The sequence below is a fragment of the Nerophis lumbriciformis genome, linkage group LG28, assembly GCF_033978685.3.
Source record: "Nerophis lumbriciformis linkage group LG28, RoL_Nlum_v2.1, whole genome shotgun sequence".
Lineage (NCBI taxonomy): Eukaryota > Metazoa > Chordata > Actinopteri > Syngnathiformes > Syngnathidae > Nerophis > Nerophis lumbriciformis.
In genome coordinates this window covers 30,542,109-30,566,153 of record NC_084575.2, presented here as the reverse complement: position 1 = coordinate 30,566,153, position 24,045 = coordinate 30,542,109, and the positions used below count along the sequence as shown (strand labels likewise).

Below are 24,045 nucleotides of genomic sequence, written 5' to 3'. Positions count from 1 at the left end.
AGATGTTTTGAGCGAACCTTACAGAGTTCACCGTGGCATTTGCTACACCAACTAATGGCGAGGATGCTTTTAACTCTAACTTTTGCTTGGATTTTAAAGCAGAACAATTAGCCAGGAGACACTCTTAACTTGAGGTACCAACACTATGTGCATAGAATGAAACCGACAATAGATTTTTCATTCACAACTCATTTATTTTCACTTTTTTATACATCATGTTGTGGAGGGAGAGTGTGATCAGCGCTGCCTGCAGGAGCAAAGGTCACCGCCTCGGTCGACGGTGTTGAGGGCGGAGCACCAGCGGATAGGGGCGGGGCATGTGCTGACGGCGAGACACAGCTGGCAGGTGATTAGATTTCGCAGGTGGTACGTGGTACTCTAATCATCTGTTGTCTTTAACAGTGAGCAGCCGGGGAGCAGAGAGGGAGAGAGGATACGGACGTGACTGAAAGGTCACGTTCTGCCTGAGAAAGACTTTTGATAACTATATGTACATTAAAACATTGTTAAAACCGTGTGCCGTGTCTACAGTGGAGCTGCTAGGAAGCGACTTCCACACAGTTATGAAATAAAAATATGGATACAAAAATATAATATATATGTAAAAAAAAAAAACTGTAAATACACTGACTGTACCTGCAAAAAGCACAACATGCTGTCAAAATTTTCTGCTCACTGCAACACCCCGTGCAAAAAAAAAAGGCAAAATTACACGCATTTATTGACGGAAAAAAGATGCGTATGATTTTAAAAAAGGTCCGGCATAATGTAATCAGAGGCTTTCCCATCGATGAGGCCAGCTCCATCATTGTCTACAAACCAGCAAGGAATACTTTCCCCGTTTATCACATCCCTGCTGAAGTCCTTCTGCTGGTGTCTGTATGGGAGGGAAATACGATGCTCTTGAACTTTGCACTTGTGATAAAGACACACGAAGGCAGCATACCTGGTCACATTAAGCGTCTGTCCCTTCACATACATGGTGGCATCTCGTTTCAGTTGCGGGTCTGTCACTTCAAACTCAACACCGTGGTAGAACTGACCTGAGGCCGAGAAAAAAAAAATCGTCATTGCTGTACTTTTTGTTTTTGTTGTTGTTTACTTAGTTTTAAATCTGCACTCAAAATTGAGCCAACTCTCATAATATATTTGCATACTTTTCTAGAAAACAGCTACCGTATTTTCCAGACCGTAGGGCGCACCGGATTATAAGGCGCACCGCTAGTGATGGGTTGATGAGGCGTCATGAAGCGTTTCGACACATTGCAAAACTGTATTGATACTGTGTCGATACTGTGTCACTAAATACTGACATCTGCTGGACATTAAAAATCCCTACAGGCAACCTATGGACCGACTCAACTGACACTGATTTTATGCCCTAGTACAGGGGTCACCAACCTTTTTGAAACCAAAAACTACTTCTTGGGTACTGATTAATGCGAAGGGCTACCAGTTTGATACACACTTAAATAAATAAATATATTGTCATTTGTAAGTTACACGTAAGTGTGATTGAAACAAGAATAGCTAAATAAATAAATTTATATATATAAAAAAAATGGGTATTTCTGTCTGTCATTCCGTCGTACATTTTTTTTTCCTTTTTACGGAAGGTTTTTTGTAGAGAATAAATGATGAAAAAAACACTTAATTGAACGGTTTAAAAGAGGAGAAAACACACAAAAAAATAAAATACAATTTTGAAACATAGTTTATCTTCAATTTCGACTCTTTAAAATTCAAAATTCAACCGACAAAAAGAAGAGAAAAACTAGCTAATTTCAATCTTTTTGAAAAAATTAAAAAAATAATTTATGGAACATCATTAGTATTTTTTCCTGGTTAAGATAAATTTTTGAATTTTGATGACATGTTTTAAATTGGTTAAAATCCAATCTGCACTTTGTTAGAATATTTAACAAATTGGACCAAGCTATATTTCTAACAAAGACAAATCAGTATTTCTTCTAGATTTTCCAGAACACAATTTTTAAAAGAAATTCAAAATACTTTGAAATAAGATTTAAATTTGATTCTACAGATTTTCTAGATTTGCCAGAATATTTTTTTTGAATTTTAATCATAGTAAGTTTGAAGAAATATTTCACAAATATTCTTCGTCAAAAAACCAGAAGCTAAAATATTTATTATTTTTTACAATAATAAAAAAAATTTTTTTTACTTGAACATTGATTTAAATTGTCAGGAAAGAAGAGGAAGAAATTTAAAAGGTAAAAAGGTATATTTGTTTAAAAATCCTAAAATCATTTTCAAGGTTGTATTTTTTCTCTAAAATTGTATTTCTAAAAGTAATAAGAAGCAAAGTAAAAAAATAAATGAATTTATTTAAACAAGTGAAGACCCATCCATCCATCCATTTTCTACCGCTTATTCCAAGTGAAGACCAAGTCTTTAAAATATTTTCGTGGATTTTCAAATTCTATTTGAGTTTTGTCTCTTTTAGAATTAAAAATGTCGAGCAAAGCGAGACCAGCTTGCTAGTAAATAAATAAAATTTAAAAAATAGAGGCAGCTCACTGGTAAGTGCTGCTCTTTGAGCTATTTTTAGAACAGGCCAGCGGGCGACTGATCTGGTCCTTACGGGCTACCTGGTGACCGCGGGCACCGCGTTGGTGACCCCTGCCCTAGTATATACAATAATATAAACCAAGTCATTGTATTTCATTTAGGATTATTTCATATCTTCATTTAAATAAAAATATATTTTTTATCTTTTTTAGATACAGTCAATAAATAATGTGAACATGTATCATAACATGGAAATCTAAGAGAACGTGTTGTGGATGATTGTGGACTGGGAATTGTTTTAATTGTATTTTTTTACACATTTTTATTAAAAAAAAATTTTTTTTTAATTCCGACGTATTACATTTTAGACGATTTCTCTTAGTTATTATTTCTCGGGCTGTAGAAAAGAGCCGCTCACAGGGCACAGAGGAGGCGACACAGTTCGCGTATCGGTCACGTGACCAAAACAGCTCATGATCGGTCACGTGACTTTCTAAAAGCGGTACGCGCACCGACACAGGGTTTCGCTCTATGAGCTCGACGCATGCGCCGATGCATCGGTGTTGCCGGACCCATCACTACGCACCGCTGATGAGCGGGTCTAGTCAGGTTTATTTTCATACAAAAGGCGCACCGGATTATAGGGCGCATTCAGACTTGACTTAAATCAATAACAGAGCAGCATCTCCTCATCCGGAAACAACAACAACGCCGGTGAAAAACCGTCCGACCGGAACTCTCTAATAACTAAAGTTCCTTGGGTGAATAATGTAAACTCACTACACCGGTATGTTTTAGCGCTTTCATGGCGAGCTTACTGACAGATATAAGTAAGAACTTTACACTCCTTTATATTAGAAATGGCAACAGCGGAGGATGAATGTCCCATAACAAGAAGATAGAGAAAAAGAAGAAGCTTATCGACTACAGCGTTGGCACTTATGCAGATCCCAAATACACATCGGCAGGTACCAGAAGCCTGAAATGGTTCTCACTGCACAGGTGTGCTTGAAGCTCATGGAGAGAATGCCAAGCGTGAGCAAAGCAGTAATCAGAGCAAAGGGTGGCTATTTTGAAGAAACTAGAATGTAAAGCATGTTTTCAGTTTTTTCACCTTTTTTTTGTGTTAAGTACATAACTCCACATGTGTTCATTCATAGTTGTGATGCCTTCAGTGACAATCTACAATGTAAATAGTCATGGAAATAAAGAAAACGCATTGAATGAGGAGAAGGTGGGTACAAACTTTTGGCCTGTACTGTATTTTGTGTAAAATTGCATTTAATAATTTTAAAAATTAGATCACATTATTTCATTAGTTATTTCATGATTGAATTAATATTTTTTAATTAACAGTTTAATTCTTTATTTAATAATCTACCTAATTAATGACACACTTAGGTAATTTTTCCTATATTTATGTATTACATTTAGTCTCATTTGGCCCTTTATAGTTAGCACACTAGAAGGAATTAAGCCCGACTAGTGATGATAGAGGTGCTCAAGTCTAAGAGGGATGAACAAATACATGAACAAATACATTCTCTGTATTAATTACACTTAAAAAAATAAATATATATATTATAAAGCTACATATTTGATGATGCGTGTGTTTTGGCGGTTTGGTGTGTTTTGGACGTTTGCACCTGATGGCCACTGTAGGATACTTACAGAGGTGGGTAGAGTAGCCAGAAATTGTACTCAAGTAAGAGTACTGTTACTTTAGAGATTTATTACTCAAGTAAAAGTAAGGAGTAGTCACCCAAATATTTACTTGAGTAAAAGTAAAAAGTATGTTGTGAAAAAACTACTCAAGTACTGAGTAACTGATGAGTAACATACACACCCATATCATATATATATATATACAGTATATATATATATATATATATATACATACATACATTGATATATAGAGTATATAATTTATATTTATTTATTTTGCCGTTTTTGTTTATCAATCAATCAATCAATGTTTATTTACATAGCCCTAAATCACAAGTGTTTACATGTTAAAGGTGTTTAAATGAATATACAAGCATGTTTAACACATAAAGATTCCTTTCTTTCATGAAGACAAGAATATAAGTTGGTGTATTACCTGATTCTGATGACTTGCATTGATTGTAATCAGACAGTAGTGCTGATAACGTCCACGTTTTCAAATGTCTGTCTAATACCACATGAATGTGGTTGGTTTTTGGCATCTTATCTGTCCAGCTTCCATATTCGTTTGTATACACTTTACAAGAAATACATTGGCGGCAAACTCCGTAGCTTGCTAGCTTGTTTGCGCTGGCTTTCGGAGACTCTTATTTTGAAAGCGCAGGCACAATGGAGCGGCACTTTTATTGTGAAGACAGGGACTGTGCAGTCAGTCTTTAGGCTTTTGACGGGATGTACGGTTGAAATAAAAAATGGTCTTTTTTCCTTCACACTTTTGATTGATTGATTGATTTGAACTTTTATTAGTAGATTGCACAGTACAGTACATATTCCGTACAATTGACCACTAAATGGTAACACCCCAATACGTTTTTCAACTTGTTTAAGTCAGGTCATGTGACCCCTGGCTCTGTTTGATTGGTCCAACGTCACCTGTGACTGCATCTGATTGGTGGAACGGAGTGAACGTCACCAGTGACTGTATTTGGTAAAACGCAGGCACTATGGAGGTCTGTCTGACAGACCAAAACAAACAAAGCGTGCATTAACAGATCGATAAAAATTAGTAGCGAGTAGCGAGCTGAATGTAGATAAAAGTAGCGGAGTAAAAGTAGCGTTTCTTCTCTATAAATATACTCAAGTAAAAGTAAGAGTATGTTGCATTAAAACTACTCTTAGAAGTACAATTTATCCCAAAAGTTACTCAAGTAGATGTAACGGAGTAAATGTAGCGCGTTACTACCCACCTCAGGATACTTATGATTATGAATACATGTCTAATAAAACATCTGTTCTTTTACTGTGGTCCCTACCTAGCAGTCCATGGACTGAGTCGGACAAATGGCGGTTCTCCAGGGTGTAAAAACCCAAATAGTGCTGTTGATCGTGACGTCTCTTCCACACCTTTGTGTGTCGGATGACCGTGAATTTAACGGAATGTCTCAGTGTGACTGTCAGGCTGCAGTTCTTTGTCAACTGGAGGTTCATACTGGATGGAAAAGAAAACAGACGTTTAGTACAAATGCAGGGTTACCTTGGTTTTCATACTCACCACTTTTTCTACGAGTCTGTTTTCAACGATCATTTCCCCAGTTTTTTAGTGTATATTGTAGCGTCCCGGAAGAGTTAGTGCTGCAAGGGGTTCTGGGTATTTGTTCTGTTGTGTTTATGTTGTGTTACGGTGCGGATGTTCTCCCGAAATGTGTTTGTCATTCTTGTTTGGCGTGGCGCACATTTGTAACAGTGTTAAAGTTGTTTATACGGCCACCCTCGGTGTGACCTGTATGGCTATTGACCAAGTATTCACTTGTGTGTGTGTGTGAAAAGCAGTAGATAGTATGTGACTGGGCCGGCAAGCAAAGGCAGTGCCTTTAAGGTTTATTGGCGCTCTGTACTTCTCCCTATGTCCGTGTACACAGCAGCGTTTTAAAAAGTCATACCTTTTACTTTTTGAAACCGCTACCGATTATTTTTAAACCGATACCGATAATTTCCGATATTACATTTTAAAGCATTTATCGGACTGCCGATATTATCGGACATCCCTACAAATAATCATTAACTTAGAATTTATTGGCAGCAACACATTGCGAAAAAGGGGCATTTTTACCTACATGGCCTTTCCTTTTAACAACACTCAGTAAACGTTTGGGAACTGAGGAGACACATTTTTGAAGCTTTTCAGGTGGAATTTTTTCCCATTCTTGCTTGATGTACAGCTTAAGTTGTTCAACAGTCTTCGTTGTGCTATTTTAGGCTTCATAATGCGCCACAAATTTTCAATGAGACACAGGTCTGGACTACAGGCAGGCCAGTCTAGTACCTGCACTTTTTTACTACGAAGCCACGCTGTTGTATCTTGTGGCTTGGCATTGTCTTGCTGAAATAAGCAGGGGCGTCCATGATAACGTTGCTTGGGTGGCAACAAAACCTGTATGTACCTTTTCAGCATTAATGGTGCCTTCACAGATGTGTAAGTTAGCGAAGCTGGCGGCGTTTCTGGGTGTTGTTGATAAATGGCAGGTCTAGACTACAGTATATAGCAGGGGTCGGGAACCTTTTTGGCTGAAAGAGCCAAATATTTTAAAATGTATTTCCGTGAGAGCCATATAATATTTTTCAACACCGAATACAACTAAATGCATGCATTTTTAAGTAATACCAACAATTTTAGAGTACAATAAGTCTCTTAATCTTTTTAATAACATTGTTATTCTGAAGCTAACCATTAATGAATAAAATACTTCTTACCAATAATGCGACTTCTTGAACAGGTGCGGTAGGAAATGGATGAATGGATTAAAATCCATGAGAATGTTTTATATTTTGAACATTATTTTTAACACTGTGAATACCAGCGGAATTAATCATTACTTATCATGTTAAGCAATGTCAGCTAAGATTTATCTGAGAGCTGCATCAGAAAGCAACATCAGTGTGTAAAGGATATCACCACATGAGCTCAGGAACACTTCAGAAAACCACTGTCAGTAATTACAGTTCGTCGCAAATTGTCCAACAGTTTAAGAACAACATTTCTCAACAGGCTATATACCAGGGGTAGGGAAACTATGGCTCTAGAGCCAGATGTGGCTCTTTTGATGACTGCATTTGGCTCTAGAGCCATAGTTTCCCTACCCCTGGTATATAGCCTGTTGAGAAATGTTGTTCTTAAACTGTTGGACAATTTGCGACGAACTGTAATTACTGACAGTGGTTTTCTGAAGTGTTCCTGAGCTCATGTGGTGATATCCTTTACACACTGATGTTGCTTTCTGATGCAGTACAGCCTGAAGCATCGAAAGTCCGTAATATCATTGTTTATGTGCAGTGTTTCCTCCAAATTCTCTGAACCTTTTGATGATATTACAGACCGTGGATGGTGAAATCCCTAAATTCCTTGCAATAGCTGGTTGAGAAAAGCTGTTCTTAAACTGTTGGACAATTTGCGACGAACTGTAGTTATTGACAGTGGTTTTCTGAAGTGTTCCTGAGCTCATGTGGTGATATCCTTTACACACTGATGTTGCTTTCTGAGGCAGTACCGCCTGAGGGATCGAAGGTCCGTAATATCATTGTTTATGTGCAATGATTCCTCCAGATTCTCTGAACCTTTTGATGATATTACGGACCGTGGATGGTGAAATCCCTAAATTCCTTGCAATAGCTGGTTGAGAAAAGCTGTTCTTAAACTGTTGGACAATTTGCGACGAACTGTAATTACTGACAGTGGTTTTCTGAAGTGTTCCTGAGCTCATGTGGTGATATCCTTTACACACTGATGTTGCTTTCTGATGCAGTACAGCCTGAAGCATCGAAAGTCCGTAATATCATTGTTTATGTGCAGTGTTTCCTCCAAATTCTCTGAACCTTTTGATGATATTACGGACCGTGGATGGTGAAATCCCTAAATTCCTTGCAATAGCTGGTTGAGAAAAGCTGTTCTTAAACTGTTGGACAATTTGCGACGAACTGTAGTTATTGACAGTGGTTTTCTGAAGTGTTCCTGAGCTCATGTGGTGATATCCTTTACACACTGATGTTGCTTTCTGATGCAGTACAGCCTGAAGCATCGAAAGTTTGTAATATCATTGTTTATGTGCAGTGATTCCTCCAAATTCTCTGAACCTTTTGATGATATCACGGACCGTGGATGGTGAAATCCCTAAATTCCTTGCAATAGCTGGTTGAGAAAAGTTGTTCTTAAACTGTTGGACAATTTGCGACGAACTGTAGTTACTGACAGTGGTTTTCTGAAGTGTTCCTGAGCTCATGTGGTGATATCCTTTACACACCGATGTTGCTTTCTGATGCAGTACAGCCTGAAGGATCGAAAGTCCGTAATATCATTGCTTACGTGCAGTGATTCCTCCAGATTCTCTGAACCTTTTGATGATAGTACGGACCGTGGATGGTGAAATCCCTAAATTCCTTGCAATAGCTGGTTGAGAAAAGTTGTTCTTAAACTGTTGGACGATTTGCGACGAACTGTAGTTACTGACAGTGGTTTTCTGAAGTGTTCCTGAGCTCATGTGGTGATATCCTTTACACACTGATGTTGCTTTCTGAGGCAGTACCGCCTGAGGGATCGAAGGTCCGTAATATCATCGTTTACGTGCAGTGATTCCTCCAGATTCTCTGAACCTTTTGATGATATTACGGACCGTGGATGGTGAAATCCCTAAATTCCTTGCAATAGCTGGTTGAGAAAAGCTGTTCTTAAACTGTTGGACAATTTGCGACGAACTGTAGTTACTGACAGTGGTTTTCTGAAGTGTTCCTGAGCTCATGTGGTGATATCCTTTACACACTGATGTTGCTTTCTGATGCAGTACCGCCTGAGGGATCGAAGGTCCGTAATATCATCGTTTACGTGCAGTGATTCCTCCAAATTCTCTGAACCTTTTGATGATATTACGGACCGTGGATGGTGAAATCCCTAAATTCCTTGCAATAGCTGGTTGAGAAAAGTTGTTCTTAAACTGTTGGACAATTTGCGACGAACTGTAGTTACTGACAGTGGTTTTCTGAAGTGTTCCTGAGCTCATGTGGTGATATCCTTTACACACTGATGTTGCTTTCTGATGCAGTACAGCCTGAAGGATCGAAAGTCCGTAATATCATTGTTTATGTGCAGTGTTTCCTCCAAATTCTCTGAACCTTTTGATGATATTACGGACCGTGGATGGTGAAATCCCTAAATTCCTTGCAATAGCTGGTTGAGAAAAGCTGTTCTTAAACTGTTGGACAATTTGCGACGAACTGTAGTTACTGACAGTGGTTTTCTGAAGTGTTCCTGAGCTCATGTGGTGATATCCTTTACACACTGATGTTGCTTTCTGATGCAGTACAGCCTGAAGCATCGAAAGTTCGTAATATCATTGTTTATGTGCAGTGATTCCTCCAAATTCTCTGAACCTTTTGATGATATTACGGACGGTAGATGGTGAAATCCCTAAATTCCTTGCAATAGCTGGTTGAGAAAAGTTGTTCTTAAACTGTTGGACAATTTGCGACGAACTGTAATTACTGACAGTGGTTTTCTGAAGTGTTCCTGAGCTCATGTGGTGATATCCTTTACACACCGATGTTGCTTTCTGATGCAGTACAGCCTGAAGCATCGAAAGTTCGTAATATCATTGTTTATGTGCAGTGATTCCTCCAAATTCTCTGAACCTTTTGATGATGTTACGGACGGTGGATGGTGAAATCCCTAAATTCCTTGCAATAGCTGGTTGAGAAAAGCTGTTCTTAAACTGTTGGACAATTTGCGACGAACTGTAATTACTGACAGTGGTTTTCTGAAGTGTTCCTGAGCTCATGTGGTGATATCCTTTACACACCGATGTTGCTTTCTGATGCAGTACAGCCTGAGGGATCGAAGGTCCGTAATATCATCGTTTACCTGCAGTGATTCCTCCAGATTCTCTGAACCTTTTGATGATATTACGGACCGTGGATGGTGAAATCCCTAAATTCCTTGCAATAGCTGGTTGAGAAAAGTTGTTCTTAAACTGTTGGACAATTTGCGACGAACTGTAATTACTGACAGTGGTTTTCTGAAGTGTTCCTGAGCTCATGTGGTGATATCCTTTACACACTGATGTTGCTTTCTGATGCAGTACAGCCTGAAGCATCGAAAGTTCGTAATATCATTGTTTATGTGCAGTGATTCCTCCAAATTCTCTGAACCTTTTGATGATATTACGGACCGTGGATGGTGAAATCCCTAAATTCCTTGCAATAGCTGGTTGAGAAAAGTTGTTCTTAAACTGTTCGACAATTTGCTCACGCATTTGTTGACAAAGCGGTGACCCTCGCCCCGTCCTTGTTTGTGAATGACTGAGCATTTCATGGAAGCTGCTTTTACACCCAATCATGGCACCCACCTGTTCCCATTTAGCCTGTTCACCCTGTGGGATGTTCCAAATAAGTGTTTGATGAGCATTCCTCAACTTGCTCTTGTTTTTTTTGCCACTTGTGCCAGCTTTTTTGAAACATGTTGCAGGCATCAAATTCCAAATGAGCTTATATTTGCAATAAATAACAACGTTTCTCAGTTGGAACGTTAAATATCTTGTCTTTGCAGTCTATTCATTTGAACAGTGACGTGCGGTGAGGTTGATGGCTGGTGAGGCACTGACTTCATCACAGTCAGATTTACAAACATATGAACCCTAAAGAGTATCTTATTCACCATTTGATTGGCAGCAGTTAACGGGTTATGTTTAAAAGCTCATACCAGCATTCTTCCCTGCTTGGCACTCAGCATCAAGGGTTGGAATTGGGGGTTAAATCACCAAAAATTATTCCCGGGTGCGGCGCCGCTGCTGCCCACTGCTCCCCTCACCTCCCAGGGGGTGATCAAGGGGATGGGTCAAATGCAGAGGACAAATTTCACCACACCTAGTGTGTGTGTGACAATCATTGGTACTTTAACTTAACTTTAACTTTACACATACAAACAGTAGCACACAAAAAAGCACATTTAATAAAAAAAACGTTATTATGGTCTTACCTTTACTTATAAATGAAGTCCACAACTATAGCCCTCACTTAAACTTTCCACGTGCAAGATTGAATCTATTTAAAAAAGTGTAACCGAGGGTTTATAAATGTCGCCTATACTGTATGAAACTACAAAATAACAAACACGGAGGCTCCAGTTTACACGAGGACCACTTTATTTACCTTCTTTCAAAAACCTCCGCTCCACTACAACGTGTCATCACTTCCGCTCTTGGCGCCTTCAAAATAAGAGCTCAAGGCATATACTGTATAACAGCGCATAACAGGAACTTAACATCACAAATAGGAAAGCCCATGAAAATAGGTTACAAAAGTTATTTAATAAGAAGCCAAAAAGTGCAAAAACAATAATGTTCGTGTTGGAGGAGTTGTGAATTTGGTACACCTGCAGTCTGCAGGTGTACCTAATGTTGTGGCCCTGCAGTCATTCACAACTCCTCCAACACGAACATTATTGTTTTTGCACTTTTTGGCTTCTTATGAAATAACTTTTTTAAATAGATTCAATCTTGCACGTGGAAAGTTTAAGTGTGGGCTTTAGTTGATATAACAATTCTACGGCGGGGGTGCAGGAGACGGGGCTACTGGAGCCTCAGCCAGTGCGTCTTTTGCAGCCGTTTTATGATCGCTCAGCACAAGAAATACGTTACACACATACAGTTGTTGACAAAATACACTGTACATTATATACCTCAGCTAACTAAACTATGGAAATGTATAATATAATTCATGTAGTAATACGGTCTCACTGCACAGCAGGCCAGCAGTTAGCCGAGTCCGTCCATGTTGAGGCACTGAGTGACGTGCCTCAACTGGCTGCTGATCACCGCACCGTCTCTTCTCAGTATTTGAACGGCAAATGTGAAAATTCAGCGATTTTGAATAAAAATAATCTAAATCTGGTGAAGTTAAATGGAAAATAACTTTATAGTATAATCACTGCATACATATAAGAATTTAAATAATTTTTTTTCTTTTTACATTTTTTTCTTTCCTCACCTGCCTCTAGTGACTGCACGTCACTGCAATTGAATATAAGTTGAAAAGGATTTGCAAATCATTTTATTGTGTTTTTATTTACCATTTACACAACGTGCCAACTCCACTGGTTTTGGGGTTTGTATAATGGAATGTATTTCGTGTCAATATGTTCGAGTGTCTGTAATAAATTATTGGATTTACATTATTTCTAATGGAACAAGTTTATTCGGTTTCCGTACGATTCTGTCTTCAAACAAATATAATGGACTTTCTTGGGAGTAGACAATAGTATATATTTACACTTTCAACTGAATCAGTCATCTATTTCTTAGCATATTGCAGGGGTGATATCTACCCAGTTAATCAACAGTTTGACCCACCTTGTGTCTTTGAGAGAGGTCAAATCCGACCACAGGAGCTGGACCTGTTTGCCCCCGTAGAACAAGGAGATGTCCTGTGTGTTCACCTCCAGTTTCAGCCCCAGAGTCTTGTGGCTGATACCAAGACGACCAAAATAAGTGCTCATCTTTTGATCCTTGACAAATTTCTTCTTCTCAATAATTTCACCATTCACCACAAAGCCTGAAAGTAAAGGTATTTTAGTCTCCCTGTTTTATTCCTTAGGACAAAATATGAAGAGTATGAATGCTATGATGTGACCTGATTTGGGGTCTCTGACAAGGTTGAAAATAGTCCCTGGTTTGTCATTGATGTTAAAGCACAGAGCGTCGTCTCGGTCCGGGAGCTCTACCATGAAATGTGGATCTCCATCGACTAGAGAAGCAAATATATTGTTGTTCTTGAATTATTATTTCACATACAAGGGAAGGGGATGGGTACTGTTGCGTTTTGGACCAGTTGTTCCTCCCAGGGAATTCAAGTCACAATTCGCTCCCAAGTTCTTTCCGACACTTAAAGCTGAGTTGAAAAACCACCAGAGACGGAATAGGTATTTTCTTGTATATTCTCAAAGCTTTGACAATATACATTTTTGATTGAGACCAGTCTAACCATAGAACATTCTCTTGCGCCTCCACAAAATGGTCTCTCTTCCCAACGCCAAAAACCTCTCTTTTCTTCCCCCTCCCTAGCCATAACAACAAAAGCACAACGTCTCCCTAGCCATAATACATTCCAAAGAACTCAAGGTTATCACACATAGTATGCTTGCTGACAGAGCATCAAGAGAAGAAATGGAAAAGACGAGCTGTTTTCAAATATGACTAATAAATGAAAGAAGTACAACTTGAATTCGGATATATGTAAATATCTGCCTCCGACAGTACCAAATTCGGTACTTTTATAGGTACCGACCAAAGTCCGTACAAAGGGTACCATAATTTGTTTAATTTGTGGTTCGTGGTGTCACGTCGGGTTGATCACTCCGCACCGGCTCAAGCACCTGGCCGGGAAACAAGCAGTTAAGCACTCTCAGCGTACTCAACCAGACAGCCTCGAGGTAACGTTATAATTGTCCATGTCAACAAAGCAAGAAAAAGCCGCCCAAAAGTAGAGAAAAGCTCCACTTTTCAAAATGTGCTGGCTCAACGTTAATTTCAATTGGATTTGTCAAAGACATGCTAAAGATTAGCAAGAGCAATTTTAACGCCTTCAAATGTGGAAATGAAAACTACAACTAGGATGCATTTTAAAATCAAACAACGCAAAAAGTACAATACTTAGAGGTCAAACACTTTATAGGGCTCAGCAAAAGACAAGAGTGGAAGGTTCATCTCAATGGCAAAGACTACTTCCTTGCTCGGTCAACACACTACTGGCATCGAACGTCTTGGCATTGCAACTGCATGCCAAGTTAGTCATGTGATGCAGTGCAATACACTACTTGCAAATGAGACACAGACGTGTAAGAAAACAAGATTACGAACGACAAAATGTTAAATTATTTTAACTATTTAAATTAAATTAAAACAATTTTTAAAACATTTGATTATGATGTATTTATAAATTTGAACACACACAAAAGTAACGGACATTGGTTCTGTTGAGTACCGGTATCGATTCCCAGGTACTGGGAATTGGTACTGAAACAATTCAAATGTGAAAGGTACCCATCCCTACACAAACATACATATACACACACACACATATATATATATATATATATATATATATATATATATATATATATATATATATATATATATATATATATATATATATATATATATATATATATATAGACACATATACATGCATATATAGCAAATTCAAAAGGTAATCAGTTTCATTCATATACTGTATATATATATATATATATATATATATATATATATATATATATATAGACACATATACATGCACCTATAGCAAATTCAATAGGTAATCAGTTTCATTCATATACTCTATATATATATATATATATAGACACATATACATGCACATATAGCAAATTCAATAAGTAATCAGTTTCATTCATATACTGTATATATATATATATATATATATATATATATATATATATATATATATATATATAGACACATATACATGCACATATAGCAAATTCAATAGGTAATCAGTTTCATTCATATACTGTATATATATATATATATATATATATATATATATACATATATATATATATATATATATATATATGTACATACATATATGTATACATATTTACATATATATACACATACATACATATACATATATATACATACATACTTATATTTTTATATATATATATTTACATACATATACATTTGTATATATATATATATATATATATATATACATATATATATATAGACACATATACATGCACATATAGCAAATTCAATAGGTAATCAGTTTCATTCATATACTGTATATATATATATATATATATATATATATATATACATATATATATATATATATATATATATATATGTACATACATATATGTATACATATTTACATATATATACACATACATACATATACATATATATACATACATACTTATATTTTTATATATATATATTTACATACATATACATTTGTATATATATATATATATATATATATATATATACATATATATATATATATATATATATGTACATACATATATGTATACATATTTAAATATATATACACATACATACATATACATATATATACATACATACTGTATACATTTGTATATATATATATATATATATATATATATATATATATATATATCAATCAATCAATCAATCTTTATTTATATAGCCCTAAATCACAAGTGTCTCAAAGGGCTGCACAAGCCACAACGACATCCTCGGTACAAAGCCCACATAAGGGCAAGGAAAAACTCACCCCAGTGAGATGATATATATGTATATGTATATATATACATACATATACATTTGTATATATATATATATATATATATATTGTATATATATATATATACATATACATATACAGGTATATGTGAAATTTTCATGAAAAAGTGGAAGTTAAATAGTAAAACTTTACCATCTAATTGACGGCGTGGAGGTGCCGCATGGGCTGAGGAACCTAAAAAAAAAAAAAAAAGCAAATTATACATGATGCATTTTAGACACAGCCCAAAAAATGCAATGAGCTGTAAAGATAAAAGCGACTGTCGTACCACGATGTCTCTCTGCTCTTTGTCGCTGATCTGTACGGCAAACAAAACACAAATACCCGTTTACATACCAATTCAGATGGATAATAATTCATTTGAGTCACCATGCAGGGACAGTTGGGAATAAACTGTTTATAACCAGATGTAACGATTCACCCTTTCTACCTTTCATGTGTTTAACAACTTCAGGGAAACATTTAAGCAACAATTCTATAATAAAAACAAAAGTGTTTTTCCTTTGCGATTTAAAAAAACACCCTCCAGCCACGCACACACACACACACACACACACACACACACACACACACACACACACACACACACACACACACACACACACTGAAGAGAATGTTATCAAAAAGCTCCTCATTAACAGCATACTGCAAAACGGTGAAATATGCATACCAACCTGGCGAGTATTTTATAGATAAACAATGTCTGATTATCATACAGCAATATTGATTATGCTTGGGTGAGATGAGATATTAATGTCTTAGCAACTTTTTTTCAAACGTCCAATATGTATTTTACCTTCAGTCAGTTTATCAGCGATGAGCGGGCTGTCTTGTCCGTCCTCAGTTTCAGGCTTGATGACCACCAAGGAGGTGAGAGGGGTAACAAAGTTGTAGCGCAGCGACATGTTCAGGGCCTCAGCTGTGATTCTGTCCTTCTCCTCTTGACTACCAATGTGACTGAAAGAAAAGTTACAGTAGTTGCTTGAAATTTCTTTAAAAAGACTCCCGAAAACACATCGAACTGGACTATTCAGTTTGTCTTAGAAGACAATTTTTGCACCAACTATAGAGTAGATCTGACCTAAGTCTATTAGCATGAACTGATGACGTCTACTTGGATGAGGTGGCGAAACGTTTTCTAAGACAATCAAACAGTCCAGTGCCCTGAGAATACAATGACCTGGATGAATGAGAACATCCATAGACAGGTCTTAGAAGACGTTTTGTCTCTCATCCAAGCAGGTTTGGTTTTTTGCATTCGAACAGTTGTCTTTTACACCACAATAGGGGGAAGATATCCTTGCCTAAGTACTCCTGTTAAGAGTATCAGTAGTTGGGGCTTTGACATTAGTATTTGGACAAAATCTGACCAAACCTAGTCTGTGAGCATGAAGTGATGATGTCTACTTGGATGAGGGGCGAAACGTTTTCTAAGACAATCAAACAGTCCAGTGCCCTGAGAATACAATGGCCTGGATTAATGAGAACATCCATAGACAGGTCTTAGAAGACGTTTCGTCTGTCATCCAAGCAGATTTGTTTTTTTGCATCCTAACAGTTGTCTTTTACACCACAATAGGGGGAAGACATCCTTTCCTAAGTACTCCTGTTAAGAGTATCATTATTTGGGCTTTGGCACTAGTATTTGGGCAAAATCTGACCAATCCCAGTCTATTAGCATGAACTGATGACGTCTACTTGGATGAGGTGGCGAAACGTTTTCTAAGACAATCAAACAGTCCAGTGCCCTGAAAATACAATGGCCTGGATGAATGAATGAGAACATCCATAGACAGGTCTTAGAAGACGTTTCGTCTCTCATCCAAGCAGATTTGTTTTTTGCATCCTAAAAGTTGTCTTTTACACCACAATAGGGGGAAGATATCCTTTCCTAAGTACTCCTGTTAAAAGTATCATTATTTGGGCTTTGGCACTAGTATTTGGACAAAATCTAACCAATGTAAGTCTGTTAGCATGAACTGATGACGTCTACTTGGATGAGGTGGTGAAAGGTTTTCTAAGACAATCAGTCTAGTGCCCTGAGAATACAATGGCCTGGATGAATGAGAACATCCATAGACAGGTCTTAGAAGACGTTTCGTCTATCATCCAAGCAAATTTGTTTTTTTTGCATGTGTTTTACACCACAATAGGGGGAAATTATCCTTGCCCAAGTAGTCCTGTTAAGAGTATCAATAGTTGGGGCTTTGGCACTGGTATTTGGACAAAATCTGACCAATCCAAGTCTGTTAGCATGAACTGATGATGTCTACTTGGATGAGGTGGCGAAACGTTTTCTAAGACAATCAAACAGTCCAGTGCCCTGAGAATACGATGGCCTGGATGAATGAGAACATCCATAGACAGGTCTTAGAAGATGTTTCGTCTCTCATCCAAGCAGGTTTGGTTTTTTGCATTCGAACAGTTGTCTTTTACACCACAATAGGGGGAAGATATCCTTGCCTAAGTACTCCTGTTAAGAGTATCAGTAGTTGGGGCTTTGGCACTAGTATTTGGACAAAATCTGACCAATCCAAGTCTGTTAGCTTGAACTGATGACGTCTACTTGGATGAGGTGGTGAAACGTTTTCTAAGACAATGAAAAAGTGTAGTGCCCTGAGAATACAATGGCCTGGATGAATGAGAACATCCATAGACAGGTTTTAGAAGACGTTTCGTCTCTCATCCAAGCAGGTTTGGTTTTTTGCATCCTAACAGTTGTATTTTACACCACAATAAGGGGACGATATCCTTGCCTAAGAACTCCTGTTAAGAGTATCAATAGTTGGGGCTTTGGCACTAGTATTTGGACAAAATCTGACCAAACCAAGTCTGTGAGCATGAAGTGATGACGTCTACTTGGATGAGGTGGCAAAACGTTTCCTAAGACAATCAAACAGTCCAGTGCCCTGAGAATACGATGACCTCGATGAATGAGAACATCCATAGACAGGTCTTAGAAGACGTTTCGTCTCTCATCCAAGCAGATTTGTTTTTTTTTGCTTCCTAACAGTTGTCTTTTACGCCACAATAGGGGGAAGATATCCTTGCCTAAGTACTCCTGATAAGAGTATCAGTAGTTGGGGCTTTGGCACTAGTAGTTGGACAAAATCTGACCAATCCAAGTCTGTGAGCATGAAGTGATGACGTCTACTTGGATGAGGTGGCGAAACGTTTTCTAAGACGACCAAACAGTCCAGTGCCCTGAGAATACAATGACCTGGATGAATGAGAACATCCATAGACAGGTCTTAGAAGATGTTTCGTCTCTCATCCAAGCAGGTTTGGTTTTTTGCATTGGAACAGTTGTCTTTTACACCACAATACGGGGAAGATATCCTTTCCTAAGTACTCCTGTTAAGAGTATCATTATTTGGGCTTTGGCACTAGTATTTGGACAAAATCTAACCAATGTAAGTCTGTTAGCATGAACTGATGACGTCTAATTGGATGAGGTGGTGAAAGGTTTTCTAAGACAATCAAACAGTCTAGTGCCCTGAGAATACGATGGCCTGGATGAATGAGAACATCCATAGACAGGTCTTAGAAGATGTTTCGTCTCTCATCCAAGCAGGTTTGGTTTTCTGCATTCGAACAGTTGTCTTTTACACCACAATAGGGGGAAGATATCCTTGCCTAAGAACTCCTGTTAAGAGTATCAATAGTTGGGGCTTTGGCACTAGTATTTGGACAAAATCTGACCAATCTAAGTCTGTTAGCATGAACTGATGACGTCTACTTGGATGAGGTGGCGAAACGTTTTCTAAGACAATCAAACAGTCCAGTGCCCTGAGAATATAATGGCCTGGATGAATGAGAACATCCATAGACAGGTCTTAGAAGACGTTTCGTCTCTCATCCAAGCAGGTTTGGTTTTTTGCATCCTAACAGTTGTATTTTACACCACAATAAGGGGACGATATCCTTGCCTAAGAACTCCTGTTAAGAGTATCAATAGTTGGGGCTTTGGCACTAGTATTTGGACAAAATCTGACCAATCCAAGTCTGTTAGCATGAACTGATGACGTCTACTTGGATGAGGTGGCGAAACATTTTCTAAGACAATCAAACAGTCCAGTGCCCGGAGAATATAATGGCCTGGATGAATGAGAACATCCATAGACAGGTCTTAGAAGACGTTTAGTCTCTCATCCAAGCAAATTTGTTTTTTTGCATCCTAACAGTTGTCTTTTTTACCGCAATAAGGGGACGATATCCTTGCCTAAGAACTCCTGTTAAGAGTATCAATAGCTGGGGCTTTGGCACTAGTATTGGAACAAAATCTGACCAATCCAAGCCTGTGAGCATGAACTGATGACGTCTACTTGGATGAGGTGGCAAAACATTTTCTAAGACAATCAAACAGTACAGTGCCCTGAGAATACAATGGCTTGGATCAATGAGAACATCCATAGACAGGTCTTAGAAGATGTTTTGTCTATCATCCAAGCAAATTTGTTTTTTTGCATGTGTTTTACACCACAATAGGGGGAAATTATCCTTGCCTAAGTAGTCCTGTTAAGAGTATCAATAGTTGGGGCTTTGGCACTAGTATTTGGGCAAAATCTGACCAATCCAAGTCTATTAGCATGAACTGATGACGTCTACTAGGATGAGGTGGCGAAACGTTTTCTAAGACAATCAAACAGTCCAGTGCCCTGAGAATACAATGACCTGGATGAATGAGAACATCCATAGACAGGTCTTAGAAGACGTTTCGTCTCTCATCCAAGCAGGTTTGGTTTTTTGCATCCTAACAGTTGTATTTTACACCACAATAAGGGGACGATATCCTTTCCTAAAAACTCCTGTTAAGAGTATCAATAGTTGGGGCTTTGGCACTAGTATTTGGACAAAATCTGACCAATCCAAGTCTGTGAGCATGAACTGATGACGTCTACTTGGATGAGGTGGTGAAACGTTTTCTAAGACAATCAAACAGTCCAGTGCCCTGAGAATACGATGGCCTGGATGAATGAGAACATCCATAGACAGGTCTTAGAAGACGTTTCGTCTCTCATCCAAGCAGGTTTGGTTTTTTGCATCCTAACAGTTGTCTTTTACACCACAATAAGGGGACGATATCCTTGCCTAAGTACTCCTGTTAATAGTTGGGGCTTTGGCAATAGTATTTAGACAAAATCTGACCAAACCAAGTCTGTGAGCATGAACTGGTGACGTCTACTTGGATGAGGTGGCGAAACGTTTTCTAAGACAATCAAACAAACCAGTGCCCTGAGAATACGATGGCCTGGATCAATGAGAACATCCATAGACAGGTCTTAGAAGACGTTTCGTCTCTCATCCAAGCAGGTTTGGTTTTTTGCATCCTAACAGTTTTTATTTTACACCACAATAGGGGGAAGATATCCTTGCCTAAGTACTCCTGTTAAGAGTATCAGTAGTTGGGGCTTTGGCACTAGTATTGGGACAAAATCTGACCAATCCAAGTCTGTTAGCATGAACTGATGACGTCTACTTGGATGAGGTGGCGAAACGTTTTCTAAGACAATGAAACAGTCCAGTGCCCTGAGAATACGATGGCCTGGATGAATGAGAACATCCATAGACAGGTCTTAGAAGACGTTTCGTCTCTCATCCAAGCAGATTTGTTTTTTTTGCTTCCTAACAGTTGTCTTTTACACCACAATAGGGGGAATATATCTTTGCCTAAGTACTCCTGTTAAGAGTATCAGTTGGGGCATTGGAATTAGTATTTGGGAAAAATCTGACCAAACCAAATCTGTGACAATTAACTGATGACGTCTACTTGGATGAGGTGGCGAAATGTTTTCTAAGACAATCAAACAGTCCAGTGCCCTGATAATTCAATGGCCTGGATTAATGAGAACATCCATAGACAGGTCTTAGAAGACGTTACGTCTTTCATTCAAGCAGGTTTGTTTCTTTGCATCCTAACAGTTGTCTTTTACACCACAATAGGGGGAAGATATCCTTTCCTAAGTACTCCTGTTAAGAGTATCATTATTTGGGCTTTGGCACTAGTTTTGGGACAAAATCTGACCAATCCAAGTCTGTGAACATGAACTGATGAAACATCTTCAAACACAAACAAAACAACCTAGTTGTGTTCGATTGAAAGCCTTGATAATACAATGACCTGGGTGAATGAGAACATCCATAGACAGGTCTTAGAAGACGTTTCGTCTCTCATCCAAGCAGGTTTGGTTTTTTGCATCCTAACAGTTGTATTTTACACCACAATAAGGGGACGATATCCTTGCCTAAGAACTCCTGTTAAGAGTATCAATAGTTGGGGCTTTGGCACTAGTATTTGGACAAAATCTAACCAATGTAAGTCTGTGAACATGAACTGATGAAACATCTTCAAACACAAACAAAACAACCTAGTTGTGATCGATTGAAAGCCTTGATAATACAATGACCTGGGTGAATGAGAACATCCATAGACACTTTTAAACGGTGGCGTTCTGTTCTTTTTTTGAGGTTTGTGATTCCACTAAGTATTGGTGCAGACAGAAGCATTCGAAACGAAAAAAAAAAACCCAACCTTTTCTCCAGTAGCTGCTGGATTGTGAGGTAAGCCCACAGACGCTCTGTGAAGTCCCCAAAGATGTACTTGTCTTCTGGATAGGTCGCGTTCCAGTCTGCCACTTTGGCCTTTCCATGCACCTGGAAATCTGCCTCGGGCTGTGCAAGGAGAGAAAGGACACATTTTTTAATGTCAGGAAAAAGAATAGGGTTCTTTATGTTCTGTTTTTACATATGGATGATAATGACGAGTGTTCTACAGTAAATTTCTGGCATTCACTCACCCCCTGAGCAAACACCTCCACAAGGAAGTTATCAAGACGGCGGCTGTCCTCTAACCGACCGGCCACCACGATCTCCGAGCCGTTGAACAAATGGCTGTGGTGGTTTTTGGTCAAGAACTCTACCGTGTTGTCAGGATAGCGCATGTTCACCTCTAGAAGCAGTGGGCTGGACACTTCCTCGTAGAAACCCTGAAACACAGATAAAACATTTTAGGCTTGACCAATTAAAACACATGAAAACTTAACAGTCCATGCAAAGCTGATCTACTAAGCATGTGAGCCGAGGATTGCGTCTCTTCAATGAGCAAAATAGAGAGTGCAATCAATTTAGGACGCCAATTTAATGCGATTATCAGAATGCCAGCAATACTGGGAGAAGGGGAGGCATATATTTATCATTTAGTGATTTATCAAGAATGAAAGTGTTCTGCGACCACTGTTTTTGCATCTATATTTAGCGCATTTGAAATGTGCGTGCCAACTGGCACAGTTACGCACAAATTGCTGTGAGAAAGGAGGCGATCACGCTACAAAGACACATAATCGTTTGTCCTTCGTGTGTGTCAACATATTTGTTCAGTTTTTCAGAAAATAGATATGTTAATCTTCCATCCATCCATCCATCCATCTTCTTCCGCTTATCCGAGGTCGGGTCGCGGGGGCAGCAGCCTAAGCAGGGAAGCCCAGACTTCCCTCTCCCCAGCTACTTCGTCCAGCTCCTCCCGGGGGATCCCGAGGCGTTCCCAGGCCAGCCGGGAGACATAGTCTTCCCAACGTGTCCTGGGTCTTCCTCGTGGCCTCCTACCGGTCGGACATGCCCTAAACACCTCCTTAGGGAGGCGCTCGGGTGGCATCCTGACCAGATGCCCGAACCACCTCATCTGGCTCCTCTCGATGTGGAGGAGCAGCGGCTTTACTTTGAGCTCCCCCCGGATGACAGAGCTTCTCACCCGATCTCTAAGGGAGAGCCCCGCCACCCGGCGGAGGAAACTCATTTCGGCCGCTTGTACCCGTGATCTTGTCCTTTCGGTCATAACCCAAAGCTCATGACCATAGGTGAGGATGGGAACGTAGATCGACCGGTAAATTGAGAGCTTTGCCTTCCGGCTCAGCTCCTTCTTCACCACAACGGATCGATACAGCGTCCGGATTACTGAAGACGCCGCACCAATCCGCCTGTCGATCTCACGATCCACTCTTCCCTCACTCGTGAACAAGACTCCGAGGTACTTGAACTCCTCCACTTGGGGCAAGATCTCCTCCCCAACCCGGAGATGGCACTCCACCCTTTTCCGGGCGAGAACCATGGACTCGGACTTGGAGGTGCTGATTCTCATCCCAGTCGCTTCACACTCAGCTGCGAACCGATCCAGTGAGAGCTGAAGATCCTGGCCAGATGAAGCCATCAGGACCAAATCATCTGCAAAAAGCAGAGACCTAATCCTGCAGCCACCAAACCGGATCCCCTCAACGCCTTGACTGCGCCTAGAAATTCTGTCCATAAAAGTTATGAACAGAATCGGTGACAAAGGGCAGCCTTGGCGGAGTCCAACCCTCACTGGAAACGTGTCCGACTTACTGCCGAAGATATGTTAATCTTCTATATGAAAAATTTTTTTTTGCATTTTCTTACTCTCAATTTCAATTTCATATGTAACAATTATATATAATTGACTTACATTTTAAAAGGATAAACCTT

At 38.9% G+C, this 24,045-nt stretch overlaps 1 protein-coding gene across 1 annotated transcript in view; it reads right to left on the bottom strand.

Annotated features, from left to right (window-relative positions):
- Nucleotides 1-703: 703 nt before the first annotated feature.
- The window catches only part of LOC133571045 (inter-alpha-trypsin inhibitor heavy chain H3-like), a 69,587-nt gene continuing 46,245 nt past the window's right edge, over nucleotides 704-24,045 (bottom strand). The window contains exons 13-22 of the mRNA XM_061924029.1: nucleotides 22,347-22,535; nucleotides 22,082-22,221; nucleotides 16,346-16,506; nucleotides 15,818-15,847; nucleotides 15,682-15,723; nucleotides 12,868-12,981; nucleotides 12,588-12,789; nucleotides 5,511-5,686; nucleotides 947-1,043; nucleotides 704-877 (exon numbers count right to left, since the gene is read on the bottom strand). Coding sequence (XP_061780013.1) covers nucleotides 748-877; nucleotides 947-1,043; nucleotides 5,511-5,686; nucleotides 12,588-12,789; nucleotides 12,868-12,981; nucleotides 15,682-15,723; nucleotides 15,818-15,847; nucleotides 16,346-16,506; nucleotides 22,082-22,221; nucleotides 22,347-22,535 — 1,281 coding nt within the window. The 3' untranslated portion in view covers nucleotides 704-747. The remainder of the gene's footprint in view (nucleotides 878-946; nucleotides 1,044-5,510; nucleotides 5,687-12,587; nucleotides 12,790-12,867; nucleotides 12,982-15,681; nucleotides 15,724-15,817; nucleotides 15,848-16,345; nucleotides 16,507-22,081; nucleotides 22,222-22,346; nucleotides 22,536-24,045) is intronic.